The sequence below is a fragment of the Rhea pennata genome, chromosome 1 (assembly GCF_028389875.1).
Source record: "Rhea pennata isolate bPtePen1 chromosome 1, bPtePen1.pri, whole genome shotgun sequence".
NCBI classification, from domain to species: Eukaryota; Metazoa; Chordata; class Aves; order Rheiformes; family Rheidae; genus Rhea; species Rhea pennata.
The window spans coordinates 36,368,125-36,387,813 of record NC_084663.1 but is presented as its reverse complement, the minus strand read 5'-3'; the positions used below and the strand labels follow the sequence as shown (position 1 = coordinate 36,387,813).

Genomic DNA, 19,689 nt, shown 5'->3' with positions numbered 1-19,689 from the left:
TAAAGAGTGGTAAGTTTGGCATTCTTGTAATAAATTATGAACAAAAAAATCTACTTGATTTTGTCAGATTAATTATATTCTGCACAATTTTCTTATCTGGGTCTTTACTAGTTAAATGATATTCTGAATCACAAATATATCACCAACTAATACTTGAGTTAACTCTGGAGCTTCTCAAATTATCAAATATGTTAGAGTTGTGTGGACTTTTGTTTCATCATTTCATCTCTAAGAAGTAGGAATGAGGAGAAATGACTAGCATTCAACATTCCTCTTGCAAGTTTGTAAGTACCTATTTAGCCTCACAATATAGCTGGCCACTGAACTCACAGCAGTACCAGAAGACTGTCCCTCCTTCTGTTTTGGGGGAACAGCTAGATCCAGACTATATACTTTCCCATGGACAAGCTATCAGAAACATTCTGGGTAGTAATAACAGAAAAAAACAGTTCTGCTCTGAATTTCTGTTTGGCATGCAAAGACGACACCCTATGGGTTTGACCTGAGTTCTTGTTTAAAGTGCTTTAGTTTTATTGGAGAAGGTTGCTTTACATTTAACATATTCTTATGTGTTTGTTCACAACAGTGAAATGAAGTATGTTCCCTGAAAGGCCAAAGGCCTGCTGTCCAGAGCCCGTGTATCAGCTGCCCAGCAGTCTTAACTCCCACTGTCAACAGCAATCATGACCTCAGTCTGTCACCCTCTCCAAACAGGCTTTGGAGTCACTCAGTGCATTTCTTAAATAACTTATTCTGTTCATATTTATAAGCACATCTTCATAGATATACACATAGGGCTCCCTGAAAACCTACAATCAAGCAAACAATGGAAGATGACTATCAAACAGAAATGAGAAAAAAAATCTAAGTGCTGCCATCCCGTTTACCAGGTGTTCTTAAAAAAACAAAAAACAAAACAAACATTGCTGTAAGTAGGTGATTACACCACAGTACTCCTGTAGTAATGGAAGCTCTGCAACATCTGAGAGGAATAAAGCCACCCAGAAGTGTACACAGGGGACAAGTCTGCTGAAGAGGAAAGAAGAGAAGAGAAGAGAAGAGAAGAGAAAAGAAAGAGGCGGCAAAATATAGAGATGCTAAAGAAGCCAGAAGGTTTTCAAAGCCCTGCTTTATTTCACTGAGACAAACCCCTAAATTAGGAATCACTGGGACAAAGGGAAAGATAATCAAATTACTGCATGCTTCTCTCCCCTACTCCTCCAACTATAACCCATTCTTCACTAAAGCTCTGGCTTGATCTGTTCAAAGGTTTGTGTTTTACACTGTCCTTGATTTCAACAAATCTTAAAACAGCTTTTACATCTTCACAAGGCACAACAAAATATGTTGCTACTTCAGATACTCTACGTTTAGCTAACAACAGGATAACACCTGTGTATTTTCTACTTTCCAACGTTACGCATTAGGGAACACTGGATGTTCACACTATATTTGGCAGGGTCAATTCTCTTGTCTTTATTCCTAATAACTGACCAACACTCGTATCAGGAAGAAGCTGGAGCTATAAAAAAGTGTACAGGCTGAATCGTAACTGGAAGTATAAGACAACTAGTATACTATGTTCAGTAAAAGAATTTAGTAGAAGACTGCTACACCAGTATTTATTAATAAATTGAAACATAACTGTAACAGTCAAAATAAATTCTTCCTACATAAAAGAAGTTATATGCTTAATGGAACGGCAGCACCAACACAGAAAAATCTGTAATTTTGCCCCAACCTAAACCTAACAGTAGTGTATTGACTAGCTGCAGTTCATCTGGTTTACAGCAGATCTCTAAACAAAACAAATTCTGAGACAACATACAGAAGAATGAGGTAAACTAATGAACAACATGAAATTACTCATGCTTCAAAGAGAGTTTTCACAGAATCACAGAATGGTTGAGGTTGAAGGGGCCTCTGGAGATCATCTAGTTCAATCCCCCTGCTCAGCAGGGTCACCTAGAGCATGTTAGACAGGGTTGCATCCAGGCGGGCTTTGAGGATCTCCAGAGAAGGAGACTCCACAACCTCTCTGGGCAACCTGCTCCAGTGCCTGTTCCTGTGTTTCAGTTTGTACCCTGTTACCTCTTGTCCTGTTGCTGGGTACCACTGAAAAGAGTCTGGCCCCATCCTCTGGACATCCTCCCTTAGGGTGTTTGTAGACACTGATAACATCCCCTTTCAGTCTTTTCTTCTACAGGCTAAACAGGCCCAGCTTTCATTGCCTTTCCTCATCAGAAAGATGCTCCCATCCCTTCATCATCTTTGTAGCTCTACGCTGGACTCTCTCCAGTAGTTCCACGTTCCTCTTGCACCAGGGAGCCCAGTAGTTTTGTTCTAGACACTCATGCATCATTGGCTTATGATAAGAAAGGCCTAAATTAAATAATATCACCACAATGTATCATCTTTGCCTAGTTCTTTCAAGTTTGCAGTCCAACTCAGAGCTGGCACAAAGACTTGAGAAACCAAAATCCAATGCGTAAGAAGAACTGCAGTCAAGTTCATAGTTAAGACCATCTCTGCATGGCCTAGGACAAACAATCACCTTGTTTTTTGTATCTTAAAACAGCTGGCAGAGTAGGATAAATTATAACACAAAGAAGATTCAATTTGTATTAAAATATATGTAAAATATTACAGGCTGCAGATGCTAATCATATTTTTCTCACTAGCAGTAATCCATGTGGCTAGATGCACTGAACATAGGACATGGACATACCTAACTCAAGCCTAATCCAGATCTGATGCTTGGAATAGAGAAACATCCCAATATGCACACAGCTATTTGGAAATTCCTTCACAGGAGGCATGAACATCATGTCCCAGACAAATCCTGATCAGTTGAAGATGGCCAGAAAGGGCAATGGTGATGCAAATATCTGTCCTTTTTTTAGCATATAAAAGTTGATTATGCCATCCTGAGCTTACCACAAACAGTCAGAAAGAAACTGAAGCTAGTTTGAAATTAAACTATTTGCCTGATCAAGAGAAAGGTAAGAAGCTAACGACATAGCAGCATGGTGACTGAGGATACAGAAAAAAGGAATTGTAAGGTAAGCCATGATACAGACTTACCGCCTGTCTGTTTTCTAGGTATCCATGCCCATGCTCTCACCCAACACAAATAAAGTAACTTAAAGTCTTTTCTGGATATAGGTAACACTCCTGGAAGATACCAGGTATACTATACCTGATCACTGGCAGTAATCACACACTCGTGGACGAATAGTTACTGACTTGATAAAAAAAATCAATTTGAAACTCTGGCTGTCAAATAAAAAGAGGAAAAAAAATACTAAATAGCCTCATTTCTCATATGCAGGAGAAGTAGGACAGCAAACCAAATTCTCAGCATAGCTAGAAAAATAACATCAGGAACTATGTAATGTAATTTTGAAATACATATTTTTTTCTGTATTGCACTAAATCATCAGAAACTCTGGTGAATCTTCTGAGCTTGCATGAAATTAAACTTTTGTCTCATTAACCTTATGGTTAATTTATACTATACTTTAGTAGTGATCCACAGAGACAATACATAAATACGGATAATATACCAAAACTATTGCAAGCAGAGAACAACTCTTTCCCTCCTTGATTCCTAGCTGTTTAATATTTTATTTAGATTACATTTTCAATGTTTCATGTAAATTTTTGATTTTATTCTTTGATTGTCATATTTATGTTTTTAGACTATGCTGAATTTTCTTTCATTCACTGAGCATAGTGGATATGCAAAGTAGAGCCTTAGAGAACTATTTTTCTGTGATAGCTAAAATCCATGAAGGTGTGGTTAGAAATCACGCTTATATACAATTTACCTGTTTTAAATCTAGCTTTAGCAAGTTACACCAACTACAGTATAGGCTGTTCTCTTCTTACAAAAAATAACTAATTCAGTTAAGTTCATTCTCCTTCTTCCCAAAGAAAACATGTTTGTTAAAGTTAACACGAAAATGTCTCTGCTGTACATTATGGATGTTTGATATTTACCCACATGGGCTCAGACACATGGTTATTATAGTCCACAAAGTTATTATGCACCAGTGAACTGCAGACTGGCTCTTTGTGTACTAGTAGGCAAGCTTTCACAGCTGCCTTTAAACTGCTTTTATAATAGCACATATATAGGTAAGCATTTTTATGATTTAAGACACCAGAGTTAAGTCCCCAGTCGTCAGCTCTGTCCTCTACATTTGTCTTTCTTACAGCAAAGTCAAGAGAAAGGTACACTTATCTGCACATTAATTCCTTCAGGAAAAAACAGATTTTAAACCTCTTGATGAAAGTTAGTATCTTTCATTCCAGTAGGCAAACTTAGTTTTTCTTTTGAAGTATCATGGATGTTTTTTCTTAAAAAAACTTAGGCTGTACAGGCATATTTATATCTGAGTAAATATACCTTCATGGTCTTCCAAAAGGATGGTTATAATATTTTTTATGAATAAAAGATATTTTCCTTAAAAATCATAGGGGCCTAGCTCAGCAAACAAAAAATGAAGCGAGTCTTTAGTGATTTTCCCAGAAAAAAAGGTATACATTTTAGAATCAAATTTTTTTCTTATAAAAAAACATGATCATATGATGAATGTTAGCTATTTTATTAGGATGATTTAGTCAATAGCTAAAGATAGAACAAGCAAATCAGAATTACATGTTACTCTTCTTAGTTATACAAAGACGTATGACAGATTTATGAAAAGATAGATGCTTATATATTTTATACTGTGAAAACCTAAAAACAAATAAGAAGCATTACTGAAGGTACGATGAATCAACAGTTTTAATACCTTTTAGCCAAACTTTCTAAAAAATACAGTAGTCATCTTTCTAAAATCAGAAGGAAAAAATATAAGTCACTTCTCTGTATGGTTCTTTAAACTGCTTTTATAATAGCACATAAACAGGAAAGAACTTACTAGTAAAATTGCTAGTTCAAATGTTATTTGAACTACAATCTTAGATTTTTGACATCTTAGTTTAAAATATCCTCTTAAGACATTCAAATAATTGTTTTTCTGTCTGTGCAATAATCTGCCCTAGATGGATCTGGATATGAATACCAACCTCTGCACTCACATTGCAAGTTTTCATTTAAAGACTCGGATCCGAGAAACTATGCTACCAGAACAATTGGGATCTCCATGTTTGGATGAATTTGTCACATATATGGCACTTAGGAGACAGCTACTCACAGAAAAGTTTGTATAATACAGTTCACTTCCGCAGAACAATCCATTAATGCCAAATAAAATCTATTTTGGGAGCAATGACAGTAAAGACATTCCGGGAGAAGTCACTATCAGCTCCCTAGAAACAGTTTCACAGAAGCCAAAGTTCCTGAGCAACAAACATCCCAGTAGCCAATATAAACAGCTGATATAAACAGAACTTCTCAGAGAGCCAAAAATCCAACTATTCTCAAGATACTAAGCCAGAAGACTGACCTTGTATGCATTTTAAGAATGCATTTCATACTCTTAATATACTTCCAGATATTTCAAGCAGTGTTAAGATATGAGACAGTAGCAGATAGTACTAGATTTAAGAGGGGGTTTTACAGGGATGATGCAATTACTTGCAAAACTTAAGTAAATTCAGAAGTTAGAGCACTGAACATAAGAAAACCAAGCACTGACAGGCTTGGACATAGAGCTGAAATTCTTATTTGCATAGCAACATAAATTCTCAGTTGCAACAGTTGCTGAAATTCTCAGTTGCACAGTTGCTGCATAAAAATGATCTCAAAGTTTAATTAACTTGCTCCTATTTTCTTTACAAGAAAAGGTTGCTTTGCTACTAATAATCTTTTCACTTATACTGCTTCACAATAGTCTTGAAAATCAGATAATCAGAACTGTCGTTTTCCAAAGTGTTCTCTCCTCTCCTCAGCTGAGGCTTCAGTTTGAACATTTTCAAAATAAGTTCTTCTCTTGCTGTAGAAAAGATGAACACACCTTTAACATGTTTCTCTTAAAAACTGCCACCATTCCCCACTTGCAATAGGGCATAACCAGTATTAAGATTGCTATTCTGCTTCAACTATCAAGAAACAGGCATGGAAAAGTATCACAACCAGAATATCTCGCTAGCTTTCATTTTCAACTGACACCATACAGGATGTGCTGCAATTCAGAGAGACCTCTCGGCAGGCTGGAGAAGTGGGCAGAGAGGAACCTAATGAGGTTCAGCAAAGGGAAATACAGTGTCCTTCATTTAGGTAGGTATAATACTTGCATCAGTACAGGCTAGGGACCAACCAGCTGCAAAGTAGCTTTGCTACCAGGACATTGGGGTTCTGGTGGATAACAAGTCAAACATGTGCCAGCAGTGTGCCCTTGCAGCAAAGGCAGCCAGTGGCATCCTGGGATGCATTTGGATAAGTGTTGTCAGCAGGTGGAGAAAGTCCCCTTCCCCACTACTCAGCACTGGTGATAACTCATTTGGAGTGCTGGGTCTAGTTCTGGGCTCCCCAGCACAAGAGAGACATGGAGCTACTGGAACGAGTCCACTGAAGGGCCAGGAAGATGACTGAAGCATCCATCAAACAAGGAGAGGCCGAGAGAGCAGGGATTGTTCAGCCTGGAGGCTCAGGGGGATCTTATAAATGTGTATGAACACCTGATGGGTGGGAATAAAAAATGATGGAGTCAAACTCTTCAAAGTAGTGTCCAGTGATAGAACAAGAGGCAATGAACAAAACAAATACTTTTTTTCTTTTTACTGTGACAGTGGAACACTGGAACAGGTTGCCCAGATAGACTGTGGAGTCTCCATCTTTGGAAGTATTCAAAACCCAATAGGTCATGGCCCTGAACAACCTGCTCTAGGTAATCCTGTTTTGAGCAGGGAGGTCAGACTTGACAACCTCCAGAGGTCCCTTCCAACCTCAACAATTCCGTGATTCTATGAGAAGTTAAGCTTATGTTCTAAAACGACTTTGTTTCGAGCATTGTAATTCTTTCACACTTTCCAATATTCAATATTTTGATCTTTCTAAATACAGCATTGTATTTCCAAGCCTAAGAATTAAAATTTACAAATGTACTCTTCTAAAACAAGTATTACAAAGAACTAGTCTCAGCAGGGACTAGTGCAGTATGAGACACCAACGACAGGACTTTAGGAAGATACTTGGGGATGTACTAATAGTGATGGCAAACTACAAATAAAATAATAATACTCCTAATCTGCCATATAATATTCAAAAGCAAGTGTTTTACACTTCTATTATTTTAAAGATTTACATTTGTTTCATAAAAATTTTAAACAGATATAAAAACTTGGCCCCATTACTATTTGTTGCTAGCTTATATCTGCTTTCACTTAATTTTGCAAACCTGTTATTACAACATATCTGCATTTTTTCAACTAATTTATGTTTCTGATAACTCTCAAATCTCAAAAATATACCTCAAGTTAGTGGCAGAACTGTTCATCTTCATTTTCTGTTTTCCAGATGAGCCTCTTTTGATACCAGAATTCTCAATTAGCCTTTTACTTTCCCCCAAATCAATTTTTTTCCAAGAAATATGCTTTAATTTAAATATAACTTCTGAACGTCTTCCATGTAGTGGAATGGAAATTTGGGAGAATAAAAGTAGATGCCATCGTCAAGAATATTTTCCTAGCAAAACTTTCAAAAGAAACCATGATGTTCAATTAAGTTCCATTTGCCTTCAAATACGCCTTTAAAAATTTGACTGAAAGTCAAGTTATATTTCAAGGAGATGCATTCTAAGACCAGAGATTAAAATTCAAGTATTCTGCATCTCATTCTTTTTGCTGCTCTCCATTCTCTCCATGAAATAACATCCTGCTAAGTAAAGTTATACTGCTCATACAAAGCTTAAATTGGACAAATCAGATTTCATTAGGCAACTTAACACGAACTGGTGCTCCTAACTAAAGTGCTGGCATAGATAATCCCAAAGATAAGTATCTCTGTCCTTCAAAGGGTAAGAGAAGATATTATGAAAGTGTTTTAAACCTACGATAAACCTCATCTATATGAATTCAGGATGTCAAAAGGAATAAGAGGAACTTAGTTTTAATGAAAAATATACTTATCAAGTAGACAAAAGAAAAAAGTTAAATATTGTAAGGCTGAGATAATGCCATAAATCTACTAGTAACTAGTTTCAACTGTTGTTCAAAATGCATGTAAACAATGAACAACACAATCTAGATTCCAGAAAGGATATCCAAAAAAATGTAGCCAAATAAATGAAAGAAAGAAAGAAACAAAAACCTCCCCACACAAGTCATTTCCTACTTGCTTTCCACTATCAAGATGCTGCTGTTAATGGTTGCAGGAAAAATAGAAAAGACAAATACCATTATATTCTTAATTGAGGATAGCCCCAAAGAACAAAGGGAACATTCTAGTGATGAAGACTGCAATTTAAAAGCATGTTTATGTGTAAACATTGTGCTCTACAGATAAAAGGATCAACCACCTATGAGAATATTTAATAATTCTAATAAAACATACATACCCATGTTCTCCTAACAGACATACTATGCTTTAAAACAGTAATTTAAAATAAACTAAGTATTATAGAAAACAATCCATGGTAGAAAGCCACTGTAAACAGGACAAAGCATATCACTGGCTGAAGTCAACAGAATTATGCAATGTATATGTAAGAAGCCATTTTAAAAGTCATATTCTACAATGTTTAGTTTAATGACAAATACAGCTTATTGCATTTTTTCAGCTAGATTTTTAAAGAATGGTTTTCAAAATAAAACACCACTTTCAAAAGAAACCACTTGTTTTTAAAGCAAAATAACTAGTGAACATTAAGAAATTAAGATTTATCAAGCAACATGACAAATTCACAACTTACTTAGGAGTTGAAGGACCCCTTGGCCATGTTCCATCCTCATTCTTCTGTTCTATCACTAGTACCTACCAAAAAAAGTAAAATAAAGAAAAATGAGATAACAATATCAATAGATTACATTCTATTCTAATGAGGATCTTTTTAATGGGTTTGCTGACACATGACCAAGAGAGAAAAGACTGATGTTTAAGCCAGTTCCCTGAGGTTCAAGAATAAACCATTCAATTACATGAATTTTTTTCTTGCTCTAGTCCTCCTTTCTTTGCACGTTTGTGAAGCTTTGGGCAAGTCACTTATCACTTCTGTGCTTTAACTCCCCATGGATAAAATGGCAAGTCCTTACCTGTCAAGAATGTAGTGGGAATTCACTTAAAGAGATTAAGATTTGAAGTTACCATTATAACTGGGATGCCATGTAAGTATCTAAGGCAGACAAGGTACACAGACTGTTTTGTCTGTTAAGTTCATAATAGATATTTTCAGAGTTAAAGGCAAAGCAGCACATTGGCTAGAAAAAGAACTGCAGTGTCAAAACAATCTATACAAATCATATCTACAGAACAGCCCTGTTAAGGGAAGGGGCATTAATGATGGAATTTTGCCTCAGATGCTATACAGATCGAGAAATATTTGCTGCCTTGACATCCCTAAAATCATACCTATCTGGTTACTCCTGCACGCTCTGTAAAACCATTCATATAATATTTATTTCCCAGCAGAACAGTTGGCTAATGAAATTCATTTAATTCAAGTTGTTACTACTACAAATAGGAGTACAGAACACTCAGTCCTAAACACAGGCATCAAGTGCTATTTGAAACGCCGTTGGGTATTTGAGATATCTGGCCTAGGCTGGCAGATATGACACAGGACCTACAAAAAACTCATGCCTTTCTGGATTGACAGCTGAAAGCTAGGCAGGAGAGCCAAAATCATCTGAATGGCAGTAGACTCCAAAATTTAAGCTGAATCTAACTCTTAGTTTCAAATGAAACTAATTCTGCATAATTGTACATTCACATGACAGGATTATAACTGCCAAGTTTTGTTACATTGTGTAAGCATACAGATACACAAAGGCATACACATTCACATGTACTGATGTTTAAAACGTTACATATAAATCATGCTGCCACTTGAAGATGAAATTACATTTTCACTCTGAACACATTAACACATGAAATTTGAAAACAGGTTTCTAACATGACCATCTGAAAACCTGGAAAAGAATAGTTTGTTGTCTTTGGTCATAAGTGCTCTAAGACAGCCAACATTTCCTTTCATTGCTTCTCAGAGACTACCCATTAAAAAGAAAATTTATACTTAAGAGTTGAGTGGAATCCTTAAAAGTTCACTTCAGAAACCAACTTGTGAATATCAATTCAATTCAGAACATTAATTTACTTACCAATCACATACATAGTTTGGTATTAGGTAATGAAGAAGTACTAGATTTGATAGAATCTAATAGTCTGAATAACTATTATTAGATTAGAAGGCTCAACAAGAAAAACAACTACCTCAAGTGTGTCAGCAAGTACAACTGACTCAAGCAGACATGGTTTACCATGACATTTATCATTTTCAGAAACCATGCTTTTGAATAATATTTGTTTTGCTGCTAGTACAGATGTTACCTGTAGATCTTTTTATGGCTAATTTCAGGACATGCATGCTTCATGGTTAATGTTTCACTTGTATAGAGGCAATTTACAAGTTACATCTTTGACACAAATCTTTCATGGAAGATGTGGGCTCTTACAGGAGGACCTGCACATTGTGAAAATTAACTGCATTAGGGTTTAAGTGTGAGCAGCACAATGCTAAAAGGGTACTGTACCTCAAGCTTTTATTTTGGTACACTGATTATTCATCTTCTGTCCCATAAAAGAAACTAAAGCACTGCATAAATGCTTCTAGTAGGTAGGTTAGTGTTCAGCATTTTAAGGCAAAGAAAATACTTTAATATAATCTCGCCTGCAAATATTGCTATCAGATTTCATCCATTCATATCTGTAACAGGACTGCATGAACTACAGCTTTTGAGAAAATATCCAACTTGATTGGAAGACTACATAACACAGAATCAATGTAATCATCAGAAAAGTTATTCTAATGATGCCACCCCTCAAATTGTCTAGTCAGTTCCCACTTACATTTGTACAGATTTAACTACAATATTTGTTCTTACATTACTCTGAGCAGCTAAAAAAAAATACCTTGTAAGAAATCTTCCCATAAGTATCTTTATGGAAAGATTTCTTACAAGATATTTTTAGATAATGATGTAGTCTCATGGTAAAGCAGGTTTTCCAGCTCTTTAATCTCTATAGGTCTTATCTGAAACGTCTTCAATTCTTCTTAACTACTTTCTGAAATCTGGACACTGGAATCAGAGCAGAGGATTTATTCTCCTAGATATCAAAAAAGTTATTCAAAACTTGGTTTGCATGACTAGAACATATCCTAGATCCCCAGAACATTTTACTTCAGGTTTTACCAAATTCATGTCAGCAATATTACATTCACCAGGAGAATGAAACTCATTTTTAACCCTGAAAAGGCACACAGAGACAACTTATTTTGATGATTTGTTTATAAAATCCTGTATCCCAAACATAACCTATTAGGACAGGAGGTAAATTCCACTTAGAAATATGGAAAATTGAGTACAGGAACATTTTCATATGCAAAAAATTAAGATATACAAAACAGAAACGATATACATAGTACCTGTCCCTGGTATAAACCAGCATCTTGTATGGTACTGTCTGGTTTATTTAAAGGTTCAAAAGTATTACTCATGTATTTGTTCCACAGTCTGGTTTCTTTTTCACCTGGAATATTGAAGATTTTTCTTATCTCTTTTTCAATTGTATCTGTTTTGAAAGAGAGAAAACACAGGTTTAGCATTTCAGTATACAAACACTGTGAGTTTTACTGAAGCACAAAAGGCACCTACTCTTTTTTATATTCAGAATATGAATAAGAGTGTAGAAATAAACATGCAATTCTATCATGTTGTAGGAAAAGCAGGAATTTGCTAGTTGTCTAAAACAGCCAAAAAACTATTTTATTCCTGACTGATTCTCCTTCACCAGACTGCTCTGACAAAGTAGATCAAATAAAGAGAGGTACACAAATAACAGATGACAGGATCTACACAGCTATCCATTTACTTGTTTCCCTGAGAGTGTGGTAACACAAGAGGCTAAATGGGTGGGCAGTGACTAGAAGTGAGACTGGCAGCAAAACAGGGAAGGCAAGTCGTTCTGATCCTCTCCCCAGATCAATCCCTTTGTTTTTTCACTCACTTGTACTACTCCTATCACTCACCATAGCACATACACATAAACGCTAATTTGTAGACTCACAGAAACTGAAGACTATTCCGTATAACTGGAACGCATAATTATTTAGAAGGAATTATGAAATATTTGAGGTCCCTGAAAGATTTAACATAAAAAGGTTTACAAGCTCCTGCTCCTTAGAAACATATTCAGCGCTATATAATTTTGAGGTAGTATAATTATTGTCTGAAACTGGATTTTAAGAACTTAATCATTAACTTCATTCTTTTTCTGCAAAAGGTGAATTTGGGAAAGAGTTATTCAATATGAACCAATGTCTTAAGTCACTGCTACATCATAGCAACTTTATGTAGATGATTTTAACTGGTCCATTCATAAAGCCGCCAACTGTCAACTCTCCTAACAGCCAACAATCAGTTGTCAAACAGCCAAATAAAAAACAAAGACTATCCTAAACAAGTTGATTCCTCATGATCACTGAAAACCATAATAAAAATGCGCAACATAAACTCTTTGGAAGATGCTCCTCTGAAGTCTCAGGATAAAAATGTCAGTGTTTCAGTTTCTCCAGCATTTCCCTTCCACCTCCCGCTTTAGTTAAGATTATTATTATTTCTAATACACCTATGACAAATACAAAAAGTCAAAACAAGATTTAAAGCTTAGCTGTATGTTGTAAAAATCCAACTGTTGGCTTGTGAAATGCATAACAACTGGCCAATAGTATCTGTAGATATTGTAAGTAATTGAATACAAGTTCCCTTTATATTGGTTAACTTATGCTTTCAGTGTGAAAGCAAATGCTGAGGTCATCCGTAGCAAGGTAGGTGCTATGAACAATGCAAGAGGTTGTTGACTATTTTGTTGTTTTTTTTAATCATGTACTGTCTAATCAATTATCAATGATTTTAAATCATTATACTTGAACAGAAGAATAAGATTACCCGGCAACAATCTTCCAAAATATTCCAAATTTGTCAATGACTTTCATTAGAAAAATGAATTTTAAAAAAGTGTATTTTTTCGTTATCTTATTAATACCATGATACATTAAGTTTTTGATCATTGCAGTTCTCATTTGTAGCAAGCACTGAAGTAATACCTCCTGTATCTTCTGCAAGAACTGTTACAAGACAGGAAGCACCAATCCCATCAGATGACAACACAACAGACACATATGTTCACGTCTCTGGGAAAAGCTTGTTTTGCTTGACCACTATGCTACTTGGAAACTGTGAAACTAAGATATCTTTAATACATTTACATTAATTTAACTAATGTGCACTTTATAATCCTCTCCCTCCTGCCCTCAGCCACCCCAAGCAAGTATCACTGAAGTGCTGACTTATGATCCAAAATGTACACGTCTGTTCAAGCATATAAACTATAAAGAAATGCTGCCTGAAATACATATATTATCTAGCTTCTTTTCTTAACAACAACGAAAATGACTTAGTCAACCAGTCTCAAAGTTAATATGCACTGACTCCAAAGGCAGCGTCCTCAATTGCAGATCTCCAAGAAGGCCCATAGAACGCACCAGATGTAACCAATACAATCCCAAGAAAAACAACAGTCGTTATTAGGCTCATCTACTATAACTAATTTTTTCCCCATCTTGTGCTATCTTATTCACATACAACTTAGCTTAGTTAAAATATTTCTACTTGGGTAGAAAAGCAAAGGAATTCTAGGAATAATACACATTTGAAGATTGGCAGATAAATACATCTTGCACTTAAGAGTATGTAAGCATCTCCAAACCTCCTCCGTGGATGTGAATTAAGAAAGCTCTAGTCCTGACCTCTGGAGGGTAGTAAGTAATATAAACAATTATGATGAGAGGTAGAAATATTCAAACCTCTTGAGAAGATTTTACTACACCTACTCAACTTTAATGGGGTTGATACCAACTCTTTTGTGCTACAAGCTTTTTGCAACCATAAACAGGTAACATGCATCTCCTTCTGACTAGCACATGCAAGCAAGGGTGAAAAATATTCAAGGTTCTGTAAGATACCCTTTGCATATTCTTTACTGATATAATGAGTATCTTAGCTATACATTTGATGAATTCCAGGACTACTTCAAATATACTAAAGATAAGGACAGATCCCCCTCCCACCATCTCTTTAAAGGAGCATAAAATAAGAAGCGCAGGGATCAGTTATTCTTTCACCCTTGAAATTGTTCTCAATTTTTCTATCTCTAAGAGGCAAGCTTTTTTGGATGGCCTCTCTATGATGGCCCACTGTACTGCTATGCATAAGATTCAGCATCAGAAAGGACATGTTTTTAAGGCTTCTAAGAACACCTCATCCCGTATCTCAGGAAAACAAATAAGATCAGTGCTTGGAACAGAGTTGCCAGTGAGCAAAAAGTTACCGAAAAGCCATTCCACAGCTCAAAGAATGTTATCTTTATAGGTCACCTTTGGCCATTAATGTATCAACTCAATTCATTCCTGTATTTCCCAATATACCTTTCTAAGTGACTAAAAGTGTTGGTTAATGAAAGGCATCAATGAAAATGCAAGCAAAGTTTTTTTTTTTTTTTTTTTTAAACACATTAGAGCCAAGAAAAAGCACCGTGAAATCCAACAAAGGTAATGAAAAACATCTAGCTGTTCACTTTCTGAAAAGCACAAACTTTTAAGTTAACACAGATGCCTAGACAATAAACCATAATTTTTTTAAAAACTGTATTAAACTCCCAAACATTCCAAGTTGATCAATTTCTACTATTGACCCAAACAAGACTAATCCCATCATAAAGGCTATGATACTCATCTGTCATTTTCCTAGGACATATTTATTCAGAACTTGCCACCGAGTACCATTTAAAGACATAACTATCTTAATATCTTAATAACTATTAAAAAATAATTGTACATACCTATTGTATCAGCTTTACTAAACCTTCGTGTGACAACATTGTTCATATTTCCATTTTCACAAAGCTTTAATTCTGTTAGATATACTTCTACTTTGCAGTGCTTTACAAACATACCCTGTTCAACCACCTGAAAAACAGACTGGCATTAGATATCAGTCCAAATATATTTTAACACATACACTTCAAAATATTTTTAACAGCTCTTCAAGAAACTAAAGTTCAGATAACTTAAGACACTTAAACGCCAAAAATGAGAACTAAGGTACTCTTATAACTTTTTAAAAATATAGTAACCTGAAAGGTAAAATATTCTCATGATTATATCTTACCTGTGTATACACACCACCATGCCTTTCAGAAATGTTAAGTACAGTGAAAACCAAACATGCATAACTTCATCAAAAGATAAGATCAAAAGATAAATTTTTTTTTTAGTTTCAAAACACATTCAGTGTATGCTATTTCCTCAAAACATGAAGAGCTGCTTTTTACACAGCAGTTAAAGAACATTTATCAAAAAACAGACTAACAGCTGAATTCTGGACAAAATTTACTGATTTTTAAACGAATACCTACAAATCAGATCTTTCAGCTATATTCTGACATTTAATAATTTAAGTGAAATTTCACTTACTCATTACAGTTGTTTAGATGTTCACTTTTGTAACATCTATTACAAAACAGTAAAGTACAAAAGGAAAAAAATTTTTATAAAGGTAAAATGTAGAAAAAAAAATATTCAGGGTCACCTCTTACATGTTTTTCCCTTTGATCTTCCCAAATGTAACTGCAGTACTTAGTCATGTAGACTGCTCTGAAAATAGCCATCAGCCTGATATATGATACATCTGACAAATATGGTGTTAAAAAAAAAAAAAAAAAGCAACAACTACTTGCTAGGAGAGATCTGCTGAACAAATATAACTTTTATGCATGTGCCATAAGGGAAAAAAGAAAAAAAAAAGTGATTGATTCTGATTCTACTGCTATTCAGTAGTTTGCCTTACCTATCATGACTGCTAATCATGACTTTTTAAATCAAAATGCATCTTCATTTGGGCAGCTTATTGGGATTTTCAGCTATTAGAGTAACAACAAAATAGCTGCTGTAAACAAAACTGTGCAATGGTGTTAAGACCCTTCTGAGATAAAACTGATATAGTGCTAATAGTATTTTTACATGCTACTAAAAATTTATAATGTTTGACACAGATCACATAAAATACTCTATTAATTTAAAATTTAGTTCCACGTTAAAAAAAAAGTTGCTGCAACAAGTGGGATGAAAGAAATCTACCATTCTACCACTATGAAAAAATACTAAGACAGATGAGAGGAATCAATGAACAAATGAGAAAAGCATCATAAAGAAAAATTAGTTTATCTAAATGGAAATATGTTATCTCACATGGTAACTACTGTTCATATCGACAGAAACCAATGAATCTATGCCAGTCTACTTGGCTACTCATTACTCCAATTATTTTTCCAATTAGTTCCTTCTGAGTAGAAGGCAAGCTACTCTAATTTTCCTTCTCTCTCCTTCCATTTCCTCCTATATTGGTAGAGAGGAAAACAAAAGTGAGAAGTTACAGAACCTGTATTTTACCAAGAAGAAAAATGAACATCCACTTTGATGAAATCCATCTTCATAAACAACAGTAACAAGTAAATAATAGCTATCTTAAAGAAGGAGAGACATCTTAGTGGATTTCAGCTTTTAAAGAACTAGAGAAAAAGAGAGACATTCCAGCGGTGTCTCTTTAAAAAAAATATTTTACTGTTAGAGACTGTTGAAAAAAAAAATTCAGTTTTCAGCTCTTGAACTTCTTTTCTTGCTGACCACATGAATCTTGAAGACACAAAGTTCCTTCTAGAGCTAAATCTAGCATTTGTTTGAAAATTATGCCAAACTAAATTCTAATTATAATAGATACTTTCAGCAAATTTTGAGGAATTGTCATAGAGCCCTGTAAGTGAAAGAATATCCCTTAACAATCAATTTAGAAATCACAAACCTCCCAAATATTTTTTTAAACTTAAGTGAGTACAGTTGTACCCTCTTTGAATTACTATGTTGAAAATCTTATGAAATAATCAAAATTTAAAAAATATTTGCTAAATAAACAGGTGAATTGTATAAATGCTGGAGTAAATAGCCCAAGATGTTAATATTTAACATGCATATGTCAACTCACATTGATGAAGGGCCACTTCCTCTACTGGACAAAGGACTATTGCTTGTGTCAAGACATAGTTTTCACTTAAAAAATAATCAGCAATCTGCTGAACAGAGAAGACTGTTCACTGCAAAAGGAACTAACAATTACTCTGTCCGTATTAACATTGTAACGGCTAGACTTTTCACTAATACCAGAGTTTTACGGTTTATATTTATTTTACAAAATCATTTGCATTTTTAGGCTTAAAAGCTTCTAAGTAAGTTGTTCTTGAAAAATTAGAGGTCTTTTTTCAAAAAGAAAAGAAGAATTGTAACCTTTGTATTCTTCTCAATTTTCAAAACTTAAGTCTCTAAAATTTCAATAAAATTCGGTATCTACAAGCAACTAAAGTAGGATTTGTCTAAGTGATCATCATAGGTCAGGACTTGAGATCTCCTAATAGAGCCAGCTCCTAATAGATTTCTGTGCAACTCCTATGCATTTGCTATTATTTGCCAAACTGTATTTGAATCTTATTCATCCCAGGAGGAAATTTATTTAAGAATACCTTGCGCGCTATTGGCTCTTGACCTTCCATCAGTGTGTACCAGCTAAGTAGCCTATTCCAGCCTTCAGTTGGCAAAAGGATGTAGTCCAGCTCATCAATGAGATGTTCCTTGAGAGACTGAGAATCACCGTCTGTAAAAGAAAGACTTTTACTTGGATGTTGTTAACTCTTCATTTTTTAATGAAACATTTTTTTAATGTAAATAGCAATCAAGTACTTTCTAGGTCACCATTATGTTATCAGTATAACGGAATTCAAAGCAAAACTAATTTGAAACTATACAGGTAAGCTATCTAGTACCTGCATGGCATACCTATTACACGTAGTAGTCCTATTCTCATATGTCCAAATGAGAACTTCACAGCCTCTCGCAATCACAAGCTTCTATCTTGATAACACACCATGACGACCTTCAAGAACTCAATTCATTTCCTCACCCACTTTGCGCGTACTCCTCCATCACCATGAATGAGTTCTACTCCTGCATCCTTGACTGAAAATGCAGGAATGGGCAGTTGCAGCCAAAGTTCAAAGTCACTCACCTATGCCAAACTGGGAGAAACGCATAGTACGATTCTCCTGTTTAAAGAATCCTACAGGCTCTGGAAAACGGTCCCTACAAAACTCTTCAGAGACAGTGAGATTCAGCACTTGAAAGTAGCACAGTTTGACAACCTCTTATATAAATAGCAAGCTTTTAGCTTTGGTTCAATCTGTATTATAGTAGTAAGGTAACAGCAATCCTGTATGTGTCCTGGAATGAACATACAGTCCTGTACGTTCATTCCAGACCTGAGCCACTGAGAGCCTCAATTAGGACCGCTGTCTTCTACTTGGAAGTACACAACTATAGGCCAGTAAACACCCCTTCATATGGAAGGAGATGACAGAGGGAGACTTATACAATCAGCTCCAAAGAGTGAAGCAGGATAGCAAACTTAACACAGAAGTATAAAAATAAATAAAACAATGAAAATAAATACACGATCTATGTGAATGAATTGCAGAAAGTGCACAATTGAGTATAAAATTAATCTTAAATAATCTCATATTGCTGTAGGTGTTGGCCTTCCACTTAGATGATTTGTATTTAATACTTCTAAACAAAATGAAGTTACCCACATTCTTCTGCAATAAGAAAAATAAGTGCATGCATGTGAAAGGTTCTAAAGCTCCCTCATTTTATCATGTTTATATGTCTCACATTTCTCCTCTGTAGAGATTTAGCAAACACAGCATAACAATATTTACTTCAATTAAAAAAAATCTCTAAGCATTAAAAACCCTCCCTTAAATTAAAACATCCTTTAATAATTGCTGTTCTGACTTTTTTGGTACTACAATTTTAAGAAACTGTGTTTCCATATGACCTTTTCTGTAGGACGGCATCACTGCTGAAGACATTTATGGAATATGTTTAAGGGATGTAGTTGCTTTCTGATTGGAAGAGTCAACGAGACTCCAGCTTACCAAGACTCTAGCAATCTTCCCATTCTACTTGCATTTGCTATATCTTAAGTTGGTTTAAATAGTTTGTGATCTGACAGGAAAATAAGGGAAAAAGCAATGCTATTGCTTTAATCTCCCAAATGGTGGAAACATGGACAAAGAAGGATGTACAGCTCTCTTGTCCCTATTAGCTTATCACTGGTGTTGACTCTTTTTCCTTCTCTTTCCAGCTAAGTACTTTAGCATGCAAGTGAAAAATGGGAGATGCACATTGTTCTCATCTCATGTATTTTAAGTGAGTGCTATTAATTACTACCATTAGCTGCTCAGAGGTGGCAAAAACAAACAAACAAAACCCCTACTCTTTCCATACTACGTAGTACCTGCAGTTCAGAAGATACTTTGGTAAGCAGACAAGAGTACAATGTAGTTTGCATGCAGTTTTC

The 19,689-nt window shown here is 35.2% G+C and overlaps 1 protein-coding gene across 6 annotated transcripts in view; it reads right to left on the bottom strand.

Moving 5' to 3' along the window:
• USP15 (ubiquitin specific peptidase 15) overlaps positions 1-19,689 on the bottom strand; it is a 63,740-nt gene that overhangs the window by 27,090 nt on the left and 16,961 nt on the right. For 4 of the 6 annotated variants that reach the window (XM_062584009.1, XM_062584016.1, XM_062583986.1 and 1 more), the window contains exons 3-6: positions 17,795-17,925; positions 15,065-15,191; positions 11,592-11,737; positions 8,862-8,923 (exon numbers count right to left, since the gene is read on the bottom strand). In XM_062584009.1, coding sequence (XP_062439993.1) covers positions 8,862-8,923; positions 11,592-11,737; positions 15,065-15,191; positions 17,795-17,925 — 466 coding nt within the window. Of the gene's footprint in view, positions 1-4,722; positions 5,946-8,861; positions 8,924-11,591; positions 11,738-15,064; positions 15,192-15,820; positions 15,840-17,794; positions 17,926-19,689 lie in introns of those variants that run through there. The other 2 variants (XM_062584024.1, XM_062584000.1) reach the window with 2 other exon arrangements.